The sequence below is a fragment of the Suillus subalutaceus genome (genome assembly GCF_016647625.1).
Source record: "Suillus subalutaceus strain FC151 chromosome Unknown DFJ58scaffold_18, whole genome shotgun sequence".
Taxonomy (NCBI): Eukaryota; Fungi; Basidiomycota; class Agaricomycetes; order Boletales; family Suillaceae; genus Suillus; species Suillus subalutaceus.
Window position 1 is genome coordinate 449,407 of NW_024540267.1, and position 20,518 is coordinate 469,924.

A 20,518-nucleotide genomic window follows, 5' to 3' on the forward strand; every position below is an offset into this window, starting at 1 on the left:
ACTAAGTACGAAATAATTGAGACATACCTCAGCGAGTGTTGAGAACAACGCTGAGGTCTTCAAAAGAGATGCGTTCGTACGATAAGTTATGTAACGACCATTGGCTTGTGATAAGGGTGAGCCGGGTACTGTATGAGTACACGGGGTCCCAATTTCAGGATTAATTTCCGTTTGTTGACATCAAAGTACCGTTATGGTACCGTGAATGGCTGGTTCAAACGAAACAACCCGAACCCTCATTAACATTACTCACCATGAGCATTTCGCGCATCATGTACCTACTCTTGAACACATCTGGAAAACACCTACTACAAGGTTACACACGTGACTTGACGCCACGAAAGTGTAATTCGTCGTTGTCAAACTTACGCGTGCAACCTTGTCAGACACCTTGCCTGAATATCTATCCCAGCGCTTTGAATAAAAATTGGCTCATCCAATTCAAGTTATCCATGCGTTCTTTTTGATCTCCCTAAGGCGATTTCTACACACAAACCATTCTACCAAGGAACAGCCTAAATGGTCAAACTACTCGTCGAGGCTTCGAGCGGAACTTACACGCACACGAACGAGTCCACCGATGTGAACGCTCGCTTAGTATACAGGACTCAGGAAAGCTTCAAACTGTGAAACGTAAATGGAGGTCTCCCTCAGATTGTAACAGCTCATTCGTGGGCAACGAAAAACATCGCAGGGCGTCTCACCCTCTCCAATGACATTGCCAAAACTTAACACCGACGCTATGCCAAGTGATATGATGTACTAGGATAACATATCATCAGCCAGTTTCCCGGGAGCTTCTGGAAGGACAAATGTTTCACCCCGGGTTGCTAGCTCTTTTATCAAGCTTCCAGAGCGGATGCATCCGTAGAGTATCTTGATTCGCGACGTGTCAGTCCGTCATAGATATCCCCAGCCTGAGTCTTCCGAGTCCTCATGGGATATAGAAAAACGTCGAAAAGTTTGTCGGGCCTCCATTATCTGGCACATACTTTGCTCATTATGGCTCACGGCTCACGGCTTCAATATATTGATACGAAACTCTGCCAGAGGATCGCCTTTCTGCAGGTACTAAACCTTGTTCGGGAAGTACCTTTCGAAATTGGAAAGGAACGATTCATGCATAGGTCGGGTCTCTCTGTTGGCATATTGACTGGACGCAGAGCTACTGGACGGGTGCCGGCGAGGGTTCTCGGTGGATTCGTTGGTGAGACGATGCACGACGAGTCAGATCTAATTACATCTGAGTCTTGGGCGAAACAGAGACAGCGAGGTTTATAATTCAAGTCTACACGTCGAAATCCTTACATCCCCAAGCTCGCTTCAACTTTGCACTCGTTCCACCCCAAACGTGCAATCTCGCACTCGCTGCGGAGATACGGTCCCAGGGTTTAGGCACAAAATATTACCGCCCGTCGAATCTATTCGTCGAGACGGTAGCCTATCGTCTGCAATGTTGTGTTCTGATGCAGGATAGGACTACTATATGTGACGTCTCGAGATGATAGTTGTGGTGCGTAACTTGCATTTGGTCGATGTACAGTAAACTTACTTTTCTTTGTCCCCTCAGCATACGAAAACCAAGCATGGATATTCCGGTCATTCTGGAGTGTATCTCCTGCCTGTGCCCTCTCTTTGGTTTTCTTTCACTCTGGGTAGTGTATTTTAACCTGAAAGGGACGGTCGACCCAAATATTCCGAGTCGCTTCCAGTGTGTCACTGCCACACGTTTAAGTATAAATTCTCAAGGGGACGATAGTGGCGTCTTGTCAATACGCAGATTACGGTTACCATTCCGATTACCAGAACCTTCCACGATATGCTACAGCAGAGCACATGCATTCCATATCAACTATACAGCCTGTACTGATCCAACGTGAAACGTCATCACAAGTATCATACCAGAAGTTTGATCAAGGCGCAGTGCCACACAGCAAACAACAACACACAGCTTATGTTGAGCGAAACGGTACTTTAGTTTACACCGCGACCCAGAAGTCTTGGTCTCAGACTTCAGTACTTACATACCCGTTTCTCCTCTAAGCCATTCAAAGACACCCAGTACGACAACGCTGAGATGTCCCTCCTAGAACGCCTAAACGTCCCAATAGACAACGGAGCCGGAGCACCCTCCATAGGCCCTGTCCGTACAAAATCAGGCAGTCGCTCATCCCCATACGTGCGTACATCTTTCTTAACCTACACATCAAAAGAATAACCTCCTCTCTCGCACACGCGCATTCTCCTTTCGATTATCACTCTACTGTACTCCACATCACACCACTCCAATCATTGTGTCACACAGACCCGCCCAAACCGCACCCCCAAAGGCGACCCAGACGCTCAATGGAGCCACGACCTCTATGAAGACCCAGAAAAACCAAGCCTATCATCAAGACTCACCCTAAGCGCCGCCCAACCTCGCAAACCCGATTCGCGCCTCGCACAGCGCGCGCTTAGGGATGCAGCAGGGGACAACAAACTAGGACAGGGCTTGAGCATCAAAGGCGCGAGTGCGGTGCCGTTGGGGAATGTGGTGGAGATTAGGGGACTTGTGAGGGGTACGACTGCTGCTGATGTTGAGGTGCGTGGTTCTGTTTTGTGTTTGGACTGAGATTGATGGTTACTCTTTTTTTGGTTGGTTTGATAGGCTATTTTCAAACGATGTGGGACGATAGTCTCTTCTGAAACAGCATCTCCTAAAGCTTCGGAGAACGTCATTGTCCGCATTACGTTCAAACTACCCGCGCATGCAGACGCAGCTGTGAACAAGTTCAACGGACAGCCTGCAGACGGTAAAATCTTGCAAGTGAGCATCGTGGGGACGAAAGCAGTGGGGTTGTCAGGGAGGCTTGCGGGTGTGGATGTTGTGGATGATAGCGTGGATGTGCTTATGGAGGGTGGGGATGAGGCGAATTCATCGTGAGTGGTATCGACTTGGTTTGGGGTTTTCATCTTTTATCTTGTGTGCGTTGGTGCAGAAAAATGCGGTCGGATTCAATCATTGCTTCGGATCCGAGAGCAAGTGTGTTGGTTGCGCCGCCGGGTGCGGACCCGAAACAATATATCCAGCACTCGCACTCGAATCCTCGTCCGGATGGGCAGAAGTGGCATCGTGGGAGTAGGGGTCGTGGACGGGGTCGTGGAAGGAGAGGTGATGGCGGAGAACGAGGAGTAGGGATGGATATTGACCATTGAGCCCCAAGTTATGGGACGGGTTTTCTTGGGTACTGGTATATTAATATGGATGAAAGAGTCTAGCCCAACTTGACATGCATTAGCTTCATCTTAGGTTGCGAATTATCTTAGCATATGTATTTTCCCTTGTGCTGATTACACATCTCATCTCATCTCATCTCAATCAATATTTCACGCGACGAGGTCAAGAGTCAAAGCACGGCCAAGTATGTTGTGCTTGGCAAGAGCATGAGATAGCGTGAACTGGACATAATAAGAAGAAAATAGATCGTGATAGCCAACCAAACAACAGTGACCGCCTTGTACGTTACGTGTACGGGATTTACCCGACCGTCCGGAAAGGTATTCGTCATCAAGCTACCACCCGCAATTATTCACTCTCAGAGATAAGCGCAACGATCATCCTAGAGTCTCGTGAGTTACCGTGGGACACTTGTGAAAGAACCACGCACCGGTAAAGATAGTAGAAGAATGAAAGAAGGTAAAAGCCTAGTTTCATAAAGCTCTCTTTCTTATGACCACTAAGAGTTCTAAATATCTCTGTGGCATCGTACATGTGGTTCTTGTTGCGTATCCTGTGCGACGCGTCAGCTCCGGCTCCACAAAAAGCGCCCAAGAATAAGGTTTACACGTACTTGTTGACGTTGTACAAGACAAGAGGGAGGTTGAGGAGGAATGCGAACCATTGACCCGAGAGGAGAAAGAGGATTGTTAGGAATGCGTGTGCGATGTTTTCTGGTAGGACGAACTGGGGGTTTGTCAGTGAGTGTATTATAGGCAGGGATGGAGAGAGGTACTTGGTTGAGTTTGTTGCAGAGATCTATGGGGTTGATATAATCGCATTCAAGGTCTGAGAACATAATGATCTAGGGAGTGAAAGTGAGTGAGTGGGTGGGTGGTGGGTATAAGGATGGGAAGGAAGACTGACGAAGAAAACCATTGTGAAGAGTAGACCAGCTGCCATTAGCACAGAGAACAAGAACAACCAGCCTGCAGCAAGCATCAGCTAGGAGACTTCAGTCAATGATGAGGACGTACCAGCGCCTCCCATTTTGTCAGAGAACGTTAAAGTGGAGCAGTAAGAAAATTAGGACTTGTTGGCTGTCGCGTGAATCCGGAGCAGCTATCAGAATCTGCTTAGCAGAAGAAACGTGAATTTACAAGCAAAATACCTTGATGGAGTAGAATGATGCCAAAACACCTGGCAGAACACCCTCAACAATGTCACACGCAGTCACAAGTCACGCCGCTTACCTTCGGTTAAACTACTGCCACGGTACTGACACTGGCGTGTCCCAAGTATTTTCTAGCTATACCTACCAGTGAGGTAACATGAAATGGTTGCATCCACATTTCGCTCGGTCTCTCAGTTGTCCTCCGACTCGGTTCAAGTCCCGTGTCAGCCCGTGTTTGTGTTGGCTCCTCTCATCAATCAGATTACCACGCAAGATCCTCAGTACTCGATAAGGTACCTTCCGTGTGACTCACTTCTGGTGGTGCCCTACAGCCTTCATTCCAGTCCGCGCTCCAGCCCCACGGCTCACGTCCGGGCACCTTTTTAATGAATTTACCCGCGCAATTGAATAACACCACTGACATCATCCGTATCGGCTCAGAGCGGTCGATAAGTTTAATGAATCCGGAAGTCTAAAGTTGCAGTTTCCGGGATGCTGTGGGGATGAAGTCATTATAAAAGTACAACCTCCCATTGTGCAATGGCCATTCTTCCGTGCACTGATTAGTCGCCATGCGAACCTTTGCAAGACGCCAGTCCCCACCCCCTGCAGATATTATCACCTATCGTTTGAATAATCGAATGATGTATGTCCCCACTGCGGAGAGCTTCGACGTGAGTCTTTCAGCCCTAGTCTGATCATCATCCACTAAACTTGATACAATCATCGCAGCAAGCAGTTACATTTGCCAGATCAGCATTCGAGAGCGATCTCACTGGGATTGACAAAAGCCGGATATCCTTCTCGTTGAATGTGCTGGTGAATGGGAAGCAGAGCTCTGTGGATATCAACCATGGTGCGTGGTCGACGATCATGTCACATCTAGTACGCTATGAGATCGTAGACGTGCACATCCAGCCGGAGCCCAGAGTATCCGGACCCCCTCCGAGCTATCGGTCTCATAGCTCGACAAAGAAGAAGCAGCATTCGTCATCACATTCATCATCGGCGGGACTTGCTACTTTGTTAGAGACGGAGGAGTAACGTCACAGATACCCGAGCGTTGTATTGTATTTTGCACTCAACACACCCACTGAGTGACTCGTTTGTATTACATTATTTCCAGGTTACGCTCTGGACGATCAAACGCCTGTTCTTGCTATCCTATATTGTAATTCGGTTTACTCCCTCACTCGTTCGTGCTTTGCGGCTGACGGGTTCTTTGCAGGTTGTCTCTTCCTGAAACTCAACGTCGCGAATCGTCTTGGAGTCGGCCAGTCATGGTTTCAGCGGCCTCATCTCCCATGGTGCCTCATCTCATTCACCAGCCCCTTCAAACAGCCCTCTTGATCTAGACAACGGAATGGACAGGCCTTATCTTGGTGGGCCTCAGTTGCAGGGGAAATGAACGGGAGTCGTCAAGAACTTGCGGTACAATATTATGATCAAACAATATAGTTGATTTACTGATTTACAACGGTCGATTTCTAATTTTAATCGACATGTTGATCACGGCCCAATTCATATTCTACAGAGCATTACACAGCGTGAATACAGCAAAACAATCTACATAACATCAATTCGTGATGAACAATCTCCTCAGGAAGATGGGACTACGCAGTGCTTCTTGTGCCCTTTCCAGTCCTCGCGCTGACAGTTCGCTGAACAATACCGCACAACCCTGCACCGACTGCAAATCAACAACGATCCAGAACCACTTCCTTCCTTTCCACAAGTCGCGCACACATGATGCACCGTTGCTGCTGACACAGGCGTCGGTGGAGTCTTCGTGGCATCGGCATCTTTCGGCCTACCGACCCTTTCCATGTACGACAGCGCGAACAGCGGACTGATCGCTGCCCTCGTCACATACGGTGCAAGTGGGCGAAGCATTGGATATTTCTTCACAAACACTTCTGTCCCCACCCCAGCGCCGCAAGAGCAAATAGGATTTCGATCTGGCTCAAAAGTTAGAGGGATAGCGCCTTTAACGCGATATTCGCAGTTGGTCTTGTGTTCCCAGGTACGGCACCGCTCCGTTGCGGCCACAAGGAGGTGCATCCATGCTTTCCTCTCCTCAGCAGCTATCCCCAATTGCTTCATATTGGTGCCAGACATCACATGTTTAGAAACCTTGCCGAAAGCCTCGATCTTCGCAGGCTCGGGAGAAGACGGCATCACCCAAGCGTCAGCGACTATAGCGTGCGAGCCGAGGTCCAACCGGAGGTCTGTGATGTGTAACATAACGAAGACCTTATGTTCTTCCTGCAGGGCGTAGCATAGAGGGGGTTTGCCATCCGTGGTACCACTTGCGTGCCCAAAGATTACATGAAGTGTATGCTTGATATCCAGCAGCGTGGACCCTGTTGTCAAACTCTCGGGAATGCGTCTTTCACGCTCAGACAGCATGAGGGAGACGTGAGGGTTGACCCAGTCGAGAGCCTTCTTATTGGTGATGCTGAAGGGCACGCATTGGTCGAGGTTGACGCGGTGCATGTTCCACAGGGCAAGATCACCTCCGTGCGGGATAACAGGGAACATGTCCGGGTCGGTTTCTCCAAGAGCAAGTTTTAGGGGCAAGGTAACCTGCGTCGAGTCCGACATGAGTATTTGGAGAGACAGAGATAGAGGAAACGTACTTCGATGTATAGCGACTTTCGTGCAATGCGTAGCTTGGCTTTCTTGGCATCGATAGGAAGCGGGAAAGGGAATTGCAAAGACTTGTCTCCAAGAACGATGGCGATTGAATGCATGGAAGCCTGGTTCACAGTGGGAGTAGCACCGCTGGTCAAGGAAGCTTTCATCTCCGGTTCGACGATATCCACCCGTGTGGTAAATGACAGAGGTTTCTTGCATTCTTTATCTAACGTCACAAATGTGGCGCCAGGCGTCTTCATAGGACGATCGCTGATCTGAATACTCTTCTCCTCAGGACTCTCTGGGACAAAATTAGGACGCTGTCGCAGGATGTGCACAAGTTGCTCATCTCCCATGTCCGCACGGAATAAGGAAAGGTCAAATCCTAGCTTCATGGTGAGTGAAAAAGTCGCCGGGGTGGATAGAACAGTCAGAACGACCGACATCCGATGCTCGTTTGCAATCACAACGGATGGCACCCAGAACCACACCACGAGAGGGGAAGTTCCATACCGTCTAGTGGCGTCCTCCTCAATGGCTGCAGTTTTTCTATCGCCCTTGCCGCTGATCTTGACAGTTCCAAAAACTGTGTTGATGCATGAAAACGTATTCGAGGTTACTGCTCCCCTGACGTCACACTGCAACACAGGTGTTCCAGCCTCGTCAAGAGCTGGCAAGAGCGGCTGGAGTCGAGCCCGAGGAATGATGAGGACGACACAGACGGTTTGCTGGAGTGTCTTCCAATCGCGAAAGACAAGAGGCCTCTCAAGGCGACACACCTCCTGTACCTTTTGTAGAGACATCCATTCCACAGTGAAAACGCCAAGAAGGTGTAGCTGGCAGCAGAGATCTTGATAATGGTTCATCCCAGTCAGAAGGGTCCTGTCACCCAGTATCTTGTCATGAAGTATGTTCATGGTTGGGGCCCACTCTGTGATCACCCTCCTCTTGACGACACTCAGAATCTCCGCGTACGCACGACGGTGGTAATGTATGTCCCCATAGATTCTGATTGACAATGGAGACTGTTTGACCATGGTCATCTTTCGTGTCATGTTCTGATAAAAAAATATGTCGAGGTAAAGATTGAAGAGGACGCCTGCAAGCTGCTCTGGAGCGATTTCGATGGGGCAGTCAAGATCAGTGGCGAATTTCTCAGTCCGGCCGAGCAGCTTCCAAGCGAGGCGCTCGTAATTCTGAGTTACGTCCTCTTTCGCGGATTGCATCAGGAGCTCGTGCATATTTGAGCGGTTCGTGAACTGCGAAACAAAGGACACGGGAATGAGGCCGAGGAGCAGCCCAATAGCGGCAACATCTCCGCAGAGTTGTTGTGGCAGCGTGTCTTCTGGGCTGCTCCCGGAGAGACAAGAGAGACCTTCCGTGTACAACGTAGCAGTTGGAGCTCGCTGAAGAATAGGACAAGTAACAACGAGGATGTTCAACACGCCGACGTGATCAAGAAGGTTGGACGTATCAATGATGTTGAACGTGGTTGGCGCAAGTGACTTTGTATCGGTTCCGTAAGCTTCAGGATCAAAGGTGATACATGCGCTCTTCCAAGGCGCGACAGGGAATGGCGTGGATGTCGATTTCGTGGTGTGGGAGTAGCCAAGAGCTTGACACAAGCTCAGAGCGTCTCCCACAAAGCAGCGTATGATGAGCGGGCTCGGGGAAGATGAACCTTGACTGCCCAAGACCTTGGAAACAGAAGTGCACCACTGGGAAAACTGCGTCTTGCAGACATTTATTATGTCTTTCAGAGCAACTTTCTCTGGATGGCAAGAGTTTCCGGGAGCTGGCGCAAGCGCTTCAGCCAAATGAAAGCAAGAGAGAGGATCTGTTCCATAGTGAACCCCAAATTTGTCGCCGACCATGGAGTATGCTAAGGTTGGATTTGGATGTGACACCTCCGATGGTCTCTTAGGGACGGCAGAGCATATGCCTGTCTCCCAGTAAATGTTGTAGTGATCACCCGCCATCTTGAGCGCATACATCGATAGAGGCCCAGCTGCGCGGCTTGATGTGCACACGAATTTGAATTTCGCCTTGGAAGCTTTGACATCAGCGGCATATGCGGATTCAAATGCTTTTGCTTCGCTAGGAGAGCAGGTCGTCGTCTTGACGTAGAGCTGCCAAAGGCGCCGCAGCTCGGCGAGAGTATCTCTAGTGCACATGCGAAGGAAATGTCCATAAGGACCGTTGTTCCAGCTATCCATATCACTGGATAGCTCGACCAACTTCCTGCACTGTGATATGAGCAGGTCACGGGAAGCTTTGTCGAGATAAAAGTGGAAAAAGATGTTCCAAATTTGCGGCACTTTCTGCACAGCGTCTTCGTCGGCAAGGAGCGTGAATAAGATAGCATTACGAGCTGTTTGATACATTAGCTTAACATAACACATCGAATGTTAAATCTGAGCTCGCCAATGACTGCACTCTCAAGGTCACAGCAAGTGAAGTCCAGTTTTCGTGATGCTGGGTACGGAACATTAGCGTGCCGTTCTATCAAAATATTCATGTACTGTTACCTTGCGAGCCCGTGCTGTCTGTATATACAGTGTAAAGGATATGCCTCAGATCGCCACATCCAAGAAGCAGCACATCTGCTTTTTCAGATGGGCAAAGATCCTGTGTGAGGCAAACTGCAGATGTATTGCCAATAGGGTAGAAAAACTGTTTTCCTCTCCATATGGCAGGGTGGGCCATGATCTGGGTGTTGATTTCGAGCAGCTAGCTGGTGGAAACGAAGATGGTACAATCAAACGAGCAGGTCAGGAAGAACTTGATCACTTGAGGGCACAGGCCGCAACATGTTAACTGAACCAGGCCCTGTTACTAGAAGGTTCGAAAGCCTCATGGACTCGGAGCTTGGTTCTGAACGTTAACTTCTAGGTTAGCTCGCAAGGTACAAAGGACGATCCTGATTGATTGATAAAAAGGGTAGTGTACCCTCGCGCACGATTCCATGTATAAAACACCGCCGATCAACATGAACAAATGATGTATAACCTGCACACACGTAGCACGAGATCGAGGTTAAAACGCACAGAAGTGGCTATCTCAGCCTGCAATTACATTGCTACTGGTTAAAGCAAGGTTGAAACGTTGAAGTGTAAAAGCTGCCGCAGCCTGCAACGATATTTGTAACTGTTATTTACCAAGATAAAGATATTTTCTATTTGATCTGCCTATATGTTACCTGGGGGCCGGGGGACTACTAGGCCTACACTGGCATGACGCGATGGCCTAACAAGACTATCATAGCAGCAACACATCAATCGTCCATGAATTCAGAATAAAACAATTGACATCATATCTACTCGTGATGAACGATCTAGGAAGATGGTGCTACACAACTCTTCTTGTGCGCCTTCCAGTCCTCGCGTTGACAACCCTGTGAGCAATACCGCACAACCTTGCACCGGCTGCAAATCAACAATCCAGGACCACCCCCTTCCTTTCCACAAGCGGCGCACATATGACGCACCGCTGCTGCTGACGCAGGCGTTGATGGGGTCTCCGTAGCAGTGGTATCTTCCAGATTACCGACCCTTTCCATGTAGGACAGCGCGAACACCGGACTGATCGCTGCCCTCGTTACATGCGGCCCAAGCGGGTGAAGTGTTGGATATTTCTTCACAAACGCCTCTGCTCCCACCCCTGCGCCGCAAGAGCAAATAGGACTCTCATCTGGCTCAAAAGTGAGAGGGATAGCTCCTTGGACGCGATACTCGCAGTTGGTCTTGTGCTCCCAGGTACGGCACCGCTCCGTTGCGGCCACGAGGAGGTGCATCCATGCCTTCCTCTCTTCAACACCTATCACGAACTGCTTCATATTGCTACTAGACAAAACATCTCTAGAAACCTTCCTGAAAGCCTCGGCCTGCTTAGACGAGGCAGAAGACGGCATCACCCAGGCATCAGCGACCATGGCATGCGAGCCGAGGTCCAAGCGGAGATCCGTTATGTAGATTATAACAAGCAGTGCATGTTCTTCCAGCAAGCCGTAGCATAGAGGGGGTTTGCCATCCGCGATACCGCTTGCGTACCGAAAGATTAATTGAAGTTTACGTTTGACATCCAGTAAAGTGGACCCTGTCGTCAAACCCCTGGGAATGCGTGTTTCACGCTCAGAAAACATGAGGACAATTTGAAGGTCGATCCAACTGAGAGCTTTTTTGTTGGCAATGCTGAAAGGCACACATTGGTCGAGGTTGACGCGGTGCACGCTCCAGAGAGCGAGATCGCCTCCTTGCGGAATGACAGGGAACATGTCCATTAGATCGGTCCCTCCAAGAGCAAGTTTCAGGGGCAAGATGACCTGCACCGTCAAAAATGAGGATTTGGAGAGATAGAGAAAAAGATAAAACAAACTTCAATATACAATGACTTTCGTGCAATGCGAAGCTTGACATTCTTGGCATCGACGGGAAGTGGGAAAGGCAATTGCAAGGACTTGTCTCCAAGAACGATGGCGATTGAATGCATAGAAACTTGGTTCACAGTAGGCGAAGCGCCACTGGCCAGAGAAGCTTTCATTTCTGGTTCAACGATATCCACACGAGTGGTGAATGTCAGAGGTTTCTTGCATTCTTTGTCCAACGTGACAAATGTGCATGCGCCAGACGTCTTCATGAGACGACCGCCAATCTGCACATTCTTTTCAAGACTCTCTGGGGCAGCATCAGGACGCTGTCGCAGGATGTGCATGAATTGTTCATCTCCCATGTCCGCACTGAATAAGGCAAGGTCAGGTCCCAGCTTCCGAGTCCTGACGAGTGAGAAGCAAGTTGCTGGGTTGGAGAGAACAGACAATGTGACCGTGTGATGAGACCCATTCATCAGCACAGCGGAAGGCACCCAGAACCACACCACGAGAGGGGAAGTTCCATATCGTCCAGTGGCGTCTTCCTCAATTGCTGCAGTTTTGACATCGCCCTTGCCACTGATCTTGATGGTTCCAAAAACGGTGTTGATGCAAGAGAATGTTTGCAAGGTTGCTGCCCCCTTCACTTCACACTGCAACACAACTCTTCCAGCCTGGTCGAGAGCAGGTAAGAGTGGTTCGAGGCGATCCCGAGGCACGATGAGGACAACACAGACAGTTTGCGGAAGCGTTTTCCAATTTTGAAGGACAATAGACCTCGAAAGGCGATGCACCTCCTGTACCTTCGGTAGAGATAGAAAATCCGCGGTGAAAAGGCCGAGAATGTGCAGCTGGCAGCAGAGATCTAGATAAAAGTTTCTCCCCATCCCAAGGGTCCTGTCACCCGAAATCTTGTCATGAAGCATGCTCATGGTCGGGGCCCACGGGTCTGTGATCACCCTCCTTTGGACGACACCCAAAATCTCCGCGAACGAACGACGATGGTAATGTATGTCAGAGAATATGACTGACGACGAAGTCCGCTTCATCATGGTCATACTTCGTGCCATGTTCTGATAATAAAACATGTCGAGGTAAACATTGAAGAGGGCGCCTGCAAGCTGCTCAGGTGCGATGTCAATGGGGCTGTCAAGATCAGTCACATCTTTGTCAGCCCCGCTGAGCAGCTTCCAAGCGAGGCGCTCGTGGTTCTGAGTCGCATGCTCTTTCACGATTTGCATGAGGTCCTCATGCATACCTGACCGGTTCGTGAACTGCGAAATGAAGGATACGGGAACGAGGCCGAGGAGTAGCCCAATGGTCGCAATGTCTCCACAGAGTTGCTGTGGAAACGTGTCTTTTGGACTACCATCGTAGAGACCTTCCGTGTACAACGTAGCAGATGGAGTTCGCTGAAGAATAGGAGAAGTAACAGTGAGGATGTTCAACATGCCGATGTGATCAAGGAGATTGGAAGTATCAATGATGTTAAACATAGTCGGCGCGGGTGACTGCGTACCAGTTCCGTAAGCGTCAGGATCAAACGCGATGCACGCGTGCTTCCAAGGAGCAACAGGGAACGATGTAGATGCTGATCTCGTGGAATTGTAGTAACCAAAGGCTTGACACAAGCTCAGAGCGTCGCCCACAAAGCAACGCACGATGAGCGGGCTTGAAGGTGGACCTTGGCTGCGTAAGACCTTGGAAACTGAAGTGCACCACCGGGAAAACTGCGTCTTGCAGACATTTACCACGTCCGTTAGAGTAACTTGTTCTGGATGGTGAGTGTTTCCGACAGCCGGCGCAAGCGCTTCAGCCAAATGAAAGCAAGAGAGAGGATCTGTTCCATAGTGGACTGCAAATTTGTCACCAGCCAAGGAGTATGCTAAGGTTGGATTTGGATGTGACACCTCCGCAGGTCTCTTAGGGACGGCAGAGCATATGCCTGTCTCCCAGTAAATGTTGTAGTGATCACCCGCCATCTTGAGCGCATACATCGACAGGGGGCCAGCTGCGCGGCTCGATGTACACACGAGACCGAATTTCGCCTTGGAAGCCCTGATACCAGCAGCATATGTGGATTTAAATCCTTTTGCCTTGCTAGGAGAGAAAGTCGTCGTCTTGACGTAGAGCTGCCAAAGGCGCCGCAGCTCAGCGAGAGTATCTCTAGTGCACATACGAAGGAAATGTCCGTAAGGACCATTGTGCCAACTATCCAGATCGCTGGATAGCTCGACCAACTTCCTGCACTGCAATATGAGCAGGTCATGGGAAGCTTTGTCGAGATAAAAGTGGAAAAAGATGTTCCAAATTTGCGGCACTTTCTGCACAGCGTCTTCATCGGCAAGGAGACTGAATAAGATAACATTACGAGCTGTTTGATGCATTAGCTTAACAAGACACGTTGAGTGTTAAATCTGGGCTCACCGATGACTGCACTCTCAATGTCGCAGCAAGTAAAATCCAGTTTTCGTGATGCTGAGTACGGAGCATTAGCGTGCCACTCGATCAGGATATTTACGTGCTTGTACCTTGCAAGCCCGTGCTGTTTGTATATACGGTGTAAAGGATATGCCTCGGGTCGCCGCATCCAAGAAGCAGCACATCTGCTTTTTCAGATGGGCAAAGATCCTGTGTGAGGCAAACTGCAGATGTATTGCCAATAGGATAGAAGAACGTTGTCCCTTTCCATAGGACAGGGTGTGCCATGATCTTGGTGTTGATTTCGAATAACTACCTGGTGAAAACGAAGACGGTACAGTCAAATGAGCAGGTCAGGAAGGACTTGATCACTTGAAGGGTGCATGCAACACGTTGACTGAACGAGGCTGTTACTAGAGGGTCCGTGAGCCTCGTGGGCTCGGAGCTTGGTTCTAGGCTAGCTCCCAAAGCACATAGGACGATCCTGACTAATTCAGGAGAAAAGGTAGTTCACGATGAACGTTCACCAGTGCACCCTCGCATGTGATTCGATATGTCGCTCAGCGTATTAAGTCCATCTTACCATTACATCGCTTGTGGACAGCAATGCCCAGCAAGCATTCGATGCATCAGGCCAAACCCAGTAGCTTCACATGGCATGCCAAATCGAACAGCCATTCAAATCTTCCTTTGCAATGCGTGACAGTCCTTTGATGATCAGGGACATTATCCAATCTCGCTTGCAAAGTCCAGAGTCTGCATTTTTGTCGGCTTGTCGTGATGAATCAAGTCCAGATGAGGCGATTCATCTCATTGCTGCTATGCAATTATCTGGATTTTACAGTGTGATAGGATACTTGCAGTCTGACGACGAGGATGAGCCGGCCAGATCATTCCTGCTCTTCAGAACTTGATGATGATTTGGGGAGATTGGAGCGTTGCACAAGGCTTAATAATATATCTATGACAAGTTAGTAGATTTGCATGAAAGAGGAGCAAATAAGTTACCGGACGGATCATCTCCACGATCGAGCAGCTCATTGAACTTTTTCAACATCTTCCCTATTGCATAGCATTTGATCGAGCTCGAAGAATGCCCTAATCTTCACTGATGATTCAGGTGGCTGCAATGATCTACAAACAGAATATCAGTCTTCGAATCACATCCAAAAGTCCATCAGGGCCACAGTATCACCCCACACTACAGATTCATCAGATAATAAGACTCTGATGGATATGTGAATGCCTGTGGGATATGTTCGGGAAGGACTTTGAGATTTTTTGCGCTGATGACTGTAGATTTGGCGTGAGGATCACGAAATGGATACGACGGTGATATGGACTCTGGAGTGACCCACCTTCAAGTCTGATAGGCTGGTATTCCCAGGTGACTGGGCATGAAGGTGCAACGACGCATATAATGTCAAGAAGGATCGAAGATGGACTGAGCGGTGGGTGGAATGAATGGTAGGAGAAGACTGGGGTTAGGATATGGGGAGAGCCTGTGCTAAAGAAGTGGATTGTCAAGGTCAGTCAGGTCAGCGAAAGTTGCGAGTCCCAAAGTGTCCTAGGATGCCAACAGAACCGGCAACTCGTTGTCCTTGACTTTTATAGCCGAGACGTACTACTTAGTAGTCACTAAGCAAACCAAGGCAAAATGTAGAATGCAGCGTATTTTATAATGCAAACGCAAACCGCTGAAATAAGTCATGATGCAGACAGAAAAATAGATCCATTCTATACGAGTCTGATTAAGCCCATCCCATGCGCAGGGGGAGGATGATTCAAAGTGTTGTGGGTACTGCGGCGAAGCGTTCATCTATTATTACTTATGTAATACAAGTGGGCAGCGGAGCAGTTGAAATCCGTGTAACCCTTGAAGCCCAGTGAAAATCGACAAGAATGAGGTAGATACGTGCCGATAGACGTCTAAGTACAAAATGAGACGGATACAAATCTAAGAAATTCGAGAAGGCAAAACTCTAATTTCGTGCAAACGCAAAGAATCTTTCCAAAGGTGAAAAAATGCAAACATGTCAGACCTCGATTGCGTAGTTTGCAACTTTGTGACAAATTTTGCACCTGCATGCATTCAATGCATGTGTGTATTTTGCACAAGTCCATAACCGTATTTGCATTATGTTTATTGGAGTCCTAGTACAGTTGAACCACTTCGCATCTTCTCATCCACCCACCATGTCATTCGCCCCTGCCGCGACACCGAGTCCAGCTCAATACGACCATTCCCTTGTGTTGCTAGCACAACACGACAACCGCAAGCCCAGGGCGGCGAGCAGTTATTTCTAGTGCTGCCGTGGTCCGGTCCTGAACCATGGTTCGAACCTGACCAATGGTCAGGTTCGTCCTTGGTTCGGTCCATGGTTCCAAAATTTGGACGGACCGGACCTGAAAGAGGTTCGCGGTCCACCATCACCTGAACGGTTCGGACATAGGTTCGGACCTTCCCGAACCATTCCGAACCCCGAACCGCAGCATCCTCATGTTATCGGTGAGGCACACACTACTAGTAATGGTCACTTCGACTTCGACTCAGCTTCAACTTCTGCCCCCATGGTCATTGGGATCCTCAGGATTTGCGATGACTTTGAATTCTTTCCGGAGGCTCGCATCCCGCACCCCCGGCTCTCAAATGGGTTGTTTTCGCGACCCTCCGATGTATATGGCTTTGGAGAGCGGTTGTTCACTTTGTTAGCAGTTAAAAGGAGCAAGCACCAGGTGAGTTCACTCATCATCATGTCTGAATCTGACGCATGCGCCCTCAATACTGATGGATCTCTTAAGGATGCTAAGGATATCGTCTTTTATCATGATCCTGATGATACTGTCCCACTATGTACTCCTTCCTCTGCGCCTACTCCTTCCTCTGCACCTACTCCTTCCTCTGCGCCTACTCCTTCCTCTGCGCCTACTCCTTCCTCTGCGCCTACTCCTCCTCTGCCTCTCCTCTGCGCCTACTCCTTCCTCTGCACCTACTCTCACAGGTTGCAAATCAGTGCCAGTTATAGCTGGTTCTCAACGATCTGTTTGCACGTCCAAGCCATCTGCTCGCCTGCGGGATACCGAGAACATTTATTCCTCGACGAGCCAAAAACATGCTTTATCCAGCGCTAACGAAATTCAACCGGCCTGCAAGAAAGTTATACCATCTTTATTTGATGATGATAGCCTTGACGATGACAACACTGGCAACGATACTGATCCTTTGGAGCCTGGCGCTGACCAGCCTGAAGCCGAAGATGAATCTGAACTGGAGGACGATGCTGAAACTGAGGACGGCGCTGAACCCATGGTCGCGCAAGTGGCAAAGAGCGAACGTACTGCTGACATTCGCACCACCTTCACTCACCATGAAACGCACTGGGTATGCAACCCTTGCAAGTACGTAGTTAGTGCTGTGTGCATTGTTTCCTACTGATATTTGATAGGGACGCTGGTGAACCTGAGAGCAGGCACATATTTCGAGGAGGAATCTCTACACTCCGCACTCACGTTAGTCGGTACGTTCATGTCCTTTCATCTCTTGACGTTTCACACTAACACATATCTATCAGCAAAAAAAACCACTTTCAACTCTACAAGGCTCGTTGTCAAGCTGCAGGAATTGCAATGCACCCTCGCGCTATTCCAGCTGACGAGGGTCAGGCGCTGTGAGTTTTAACTAACCTTTTGTATAACACGGTGCTAAATAATGGACAGTTCGAGGCAATCTACCCTTGATAGTATACTCGTCACCAAAGCACCTACATTCACCAAGGCCGGTCTCCTAGAGTACATAATGGAGTTCATTGTGACCGAAGACGAGGCACTACAGCTGGTCGACAAACCAGCATTCCGAAACCTACTTCGCTATGTTCGCTCTGGCCTTACTGAACATGACATCCCTCACCGCACGAAGCTCACTGAGACCATCAAGGCACGCGCAGAAGCCATAGTCAATGTCATATGTGAGCGTCTTGCTAAAGTTGATAGCAAAGTCTCTATGACATTCGACTCCTGGACTTCGATCATCGGCGACCCGTTTTTCTCCATCACCAGTCACTATATTTGGAATCCAGATGATAAACCCCAGCAATGGGAGTTACGTCACGAGCAGCTTAGTTTTGCACATATCGAGGGCAATCACAGCGGGCAAAACATCGCTCGTATGCTTATCGACTCGATTGACACATACAACCTCTGAGAAAAGGTAAGGTATGGCCTACTATCCTGCAGCAAGGCTAATGATTCATATAGCTTGGGTGGATGACCTCTGACAACGCGAGCAACAACGATACCGCAATGAAGGAGGTCGCTCATGAAATTGATCCAGAGGGTGTCCAGTGGATACCTGCCATGCACCGCATCAGATGCCAGGAGCACATACTGAACCTTGCTGCACGACACTTTGTAGATGCCGTTGCACTCACTCCTCAAGCTGCGCTTATGAAGAAGATCTGTCAGGCACTCGATACGGGGAACGACAATGAGCTCGACATTTTGAATAAGGAGCTCGCAGCCATGGAAGTAAATGATGATTGCGAGAAGGATGATGTGTTCGACACTGGTGATTCGCTTGGTAAAGCCCTTGCGCTCATTGAGCAGGTAAGTACTACATTACTATTCTATACTCTTACTGACTGGTATTGTTAGATTCGAAAATCGCCTCAAGCTGATGTCTTCTTCAAGAAGGCCTGCAAAGAAGAGAACGTCCCTGCGCTCGAGTTATTGCAGTGGATTAGGACTCGTTGGGCTTCTCTATACAAGTGTCTTGATCGCATGCTACTCTTACGTTGGGTAAGTCTTTTTTTTTTAATCAGTGTTCATCAGTTTGATATTTATAATTGAACAGGCTGTGAACCGCTTCACGAACCTCGCCGACAAAAGTAAAGAAGTACTGAATCTTCGCAACAAGTCTTACAATGATTTCAAGCTCGATCGGAACGATTGGAAACACCTCGCACTCGTTCATCAAGTCCTGAAGGAACCAGCTACTGCCCAGCAGTCATTCTCGTCTGCGAAACACCCAACTGCATCGCAAACGATCCCAACATTGGAATGCCTTGCGGACTGGTGGCAAGAGATGGCAAACGATGACCAGTACGCGCCGATTGCAGATGCAATCAAGCAAGGACTCAAGAATGTCGACAAGTACTACAAGAAAACGAATGACTCCGATGTATATTTCATTTGTCTCGGTAAGCGTTAATATTATTTTCTATGTTGCGTGCACATCTAATTATATTCATAGTCCTTGACCCCAACTACAAACTTGCCTATGTTGAAGATCGATGGGACACTCGAGACGTTGCGAACAGGAGGGCTCACCTCAAGGCTGTGGTAAGTAGTATTAGTTCTGACTGCTCATTATCCTTCCTGAACTTATGTTTATAGTTTGACAAGTATTATAAACCGCCAACTCGGGCACCTGCCAAAGAACCCGCTCCGCCAACAAGACCCTTGCATGAAAATCGGTATGGTGACGCGTGGATGCGCGAGGCCATCAAAACCCGTCAAGCCGCAGACCAACATGCTCATAATCCTCATCAAGAACTCATGATGTATCTGTCTTCGCCGCTAGAGGAAGCTGACAACATTGTTGCCTGGTGGGGAGTAAGTAATCTCATCATGACCTGTTTATTTGCTACTTAAATTGTTCCTTAGCTTCACTCATTGCAGTATCCTACTCTAGCACGCATTGCACGAGACTACTTGCCTATTCAAGGAAGCTCCGTCCCCTCCGAACAGGCTTTTTCGAGCGGAGGGATCACTTCTACTGTTCGACGCAATGGACTCGCAGCATCCACATTCAGCTCGCCTGCAGCTATTGAAGGCAGCATACAAGAATGGCCATGTTTCCGCAAAGGTTGAGGCAGAAGCAGCTGTGTTGGATGTGTAGCTACGAGTACAAGTTCTATCTACGTTTTTTTGCGCGCTGTAAAATATCTACGTTTTTTTTTTGCTCACTGTAAAAAATTTTGGGTTCGGTTCACGTTCGAACGTGAAAATAACCGGACCTGACCATTCTGAACCGTTCGTAAAGGTCCAGTTCGGGGTTCGTCAAGTCTGGTAGAACCGGACCTAGGTCCGGTTCTTGGTTCTCGCTCATCCCTCTGTGAACCTGACCGAACCGGACCACGGCAGCACTAGTTATTTCGCTTAATGTGACTGCCAGTGTTGTCCTTGAGGAGAGGAACTCGGTCCTTGCTAGTTCTTTGTGCCTCTCCCTTATGTTTCCTTGGTCACTGGTCTTTCTATCACACTGATTAATCTCTCTACTTCACTCAAACCAATCTCGTCTTCCACGCTTCATTAACCAGTCACGGTAGCATCGCGCACACGAAATCTATTCGTTTTCGAATCACCAAACTAATCTACAGCAGCCCTTCGCTCTCTCATCCTTCTCATCCCTTACCTCCCCTGATTGAACGAGTGCGGCACTCATCCTCCCTAGTTCAGGCGCTGTTACATTCACAATGGGACTGCCCTAACCCGTTATTTTGCCTGGTTGGAGGAAGAACTTAACTTAACGGCGGTGTCGAGCTCAACGAAAGCAAAGCCAGAGCTAAGCTCGAAGAATTCAGATTGTCGGCGTGGGGCGATATTTTCTTTTTGCAGCTCACCTCCTAGTAGTGAGCTGGACTTGTTTCGTGGATTGTCATTCACGACAATCCCGTCTACTGGACTTATTGCTGGTGCGCTCCTGATGACATTGACACGACAC

General features: G+C 48.8%; 7 protein-coding genes across 7 annotated transcripts; 4 read left to right on the forward strand and 3 right to left on the reverse strand.

Annotated features, from left to right (window-relative positions):
• Positions 1-1,908: 1,908 nt before the first annotated feature.
• Positions 1,909-3,387, forward strand: DFJ58DRAFT_770813 (uncharacterized protein). Its single transcript, XM_041389118.1, has 4 exons — positions 1,909-2,179; positions 2,306-2,584; positions 2,651-2,922; positions 2,982-3,387. The coding sequence occupies exons 1-4, from the start codon at positions 2,078-2,080 to the stop codon at positions 3,196-3,198; spliced, it is 870 nt and encodes a 289-aa protein (XP_041247667.1). The 5' UTR covers positions 1,909-2,077; the 3' UTR covers positions 3,199-3,387.
• Positions 3,262-4,331, reverse strand: DFJ58DRAFT_155072 (cornichon). Its single transcript, XM_041378921.1, has 5 exons — positions 4,127-4,331; positions 3,996-4,064; positions 3,834-3,946; positions 3,651-3,773; positions 3,262-3,602 (listed from the first exon to the last, which is right to left on the reverse strand). The coding sequence occupies exons 1-5, from the start codon at positions 4,199-4,201 to the stop codon at positions 3,569-3,571; spliced, it is 414 nt and encodes a 137-aa protein (XP_041247668.1). The 5' UTR covers positions 4,202-4,331; the 3' UTR covers positions 3,262-3,568.
• Positions 4,332-4,945: 614 nt separating this feature from the next.
• Positions 4,946-5,417, forward strand: DFJ58DRAFT_654995 (uncharacterized protein; the record flags this gene model as incomplete). The annotated part of the gene is made up of 2 exons (XM_041381831.1): positions 4,946-5,047; positions 5,106-5,417. 2 exons carry the CDS (start codon positions 4,946-4,948, stop codon positions 5,415-5,417), a joined length of 414 nt encoding a protein of 137 aa, XP_041247669.1.
• A 555-nt stretch (positions 5,418-5,972) lies between these two features.
• DFJ58DRAFT_724316 (uncharacterized protein) lies at positions 5,973-9,716 on the reverse strand (the record flags this gene model as incomplete). The annotated part of the gene is made up of 4 exons (XM_041385098.1): positions 5,973-6,959; positions 7,013-9,381; positions 9,411-9,485; positions 9,539-9,716. The coding sequence occupies 4 exons, from the start codon at positions 9,714-9,716 to the stop codon at positions 5,973-5,975; spliced, it is 3,609 nt and encodes a 1,202-aa protein (XP_041247670.1).
• A 516-nt stretch (positions 9,717-10,232) lies between these two features.
• On the reverse strand, positions 10,233-14,518 carry DFJ58DRAFT_863736 (uncharacterized protein). The gene is made up of 4 exons (XM_041394110.1): positions 13,908-14,518; positions 13,804-13,854; positions 11,385-13,750; positions 10,233-11,331 (listed from the first exon to the last, which is right to left on the reverse strand). Exons 1-4 carry the CDS (start codon positions 14,083-14,085, stop codon positions 10,345-10,347), a joined length of 3,582 nt encoding a protein of 1,193 aa, XP_041247671.1. The 5' UTR covers positions 14,086-14,518; the 3' UTR covers positions 10,233-10,344.
• On the forward strand, positions 14,445-14,675 carry DFJ58DRAFT_607996 (uncharacterized protein; the record flags this gene model as incomplete). The annotated part of the gene is made up of 1 exon (XM_041380838.1): positions 14,445-14,675. A coding segment is annotated over one exon (231 nt), but the record flags the coding sequence as incomplete, so codon positions are not given.
• Positions 14,676-16,277: 1,602 nt separating this feature from the next.
• DFJ58DRAFT_770837 (uncharacterized protein) lies at positions 16,278-16,676 on the forward strand. The gene is made up of 2 exons (XM_041389119.1): positions 16,278-16,533; positions 16,600-16,676. Exon 1 carries the CDS (start codon positions 16,298-16,300, stop codon positions 16,508-16,510), a length of 213 nt encoding a protein of 70 aa, XP_041247673.1. The 5' UTR covers positions 16,278-16,297; the 3' UTR covers positions 16,511-16,533; positions 16,600-16,676.
• The last annotated feature ends 3,842 nt before the right edge of the window (positions 16,677-20,518 follow it).

What these genes read in the sequence shown, in the direction of transcription:
- DFJ58DRAFT_770813 (XM_041389118.1), top strand. Translation starts at nt 2,078, where the DNA reads ATGTCCCTCCTAGAACGCCTAAACGTCCCAATAGACAACGGAGCCGGA. An exon ending in GCAGTCGCTCATCCCCATAC is followed by an intron (nt 2,180 to 2,305) that starts GTGCGTACATCT and finishes TGTGTCACACAG; the next exon opens with ACCCGCCCAAACCGCACCCC. An exon ending in GGGGATGAGGCGAATTCATC is followed by an intron (nt 2,923 to 2,981) that starts GTGAGTGGTATC and finishes GCGTTGGTGCAG; the next exon opens with AAAAATGCGGTCGGATTCAA.
- DFJ58DRAFT_155072 (XM_041378921.1), bottom strand. Translation starts at nt 4,201, where the DNA reads ATGCTTGCTGCAGGCTGGTTGTTCTTGTTCTCTGTGCTAATGGCAGCT. An exon ending in TCTTCACAATGGTTTTCTTC is followed by an intron (nt 4,065 to 4,126) that starts GTCAGTCTTCCT and finishes TTCACTCCCTAG; the next exon opens with ATCATTATGTTCTCAGACCT. An exon ending in TCTGCAACAAACTCAACCAA is followed by an intron (nt 3,947 to 3,995) that starts GTACCTCTCTCC and finishes ACAAACCCCCAG; the next exon opens with TTCGTCCTACCAGAAAACAT.
- DFJ58DRAFT_863736 (XM_041394110.1), bottom strand. Translation starts at nt 14,085, where the DNA reads ATGGCACACCCTGTCCTATGGAAAGGGACAACGTTCTTCTATCCTATT. An exon ending in AAACAGCACGGGCTTGCAAG is followed by an intron (nt 13,855 to 13,907) that starts GTACAAGCACGT and finishes CTCCGTACTCAG; the next exon opens with CATCACGAAAACTGGATTTT. An exon ending in CATTGAGAGTGCAGTCATCG is followed by an intron (nt 13,751 to 13,803) that starts GTGAGCCCAGAT and finishes TGCATCAAACAG; the next exon opens with CTCGTAATGTTATCTTATTC.
- DFJ58DRAFT_770837 (XM_041389119.1), top strand. Translation starts at nt 16,298, where the DNA reads ATGTTATCGGTGAGGCACACACTACTAGTAATGGTCACTTCGACTTCG.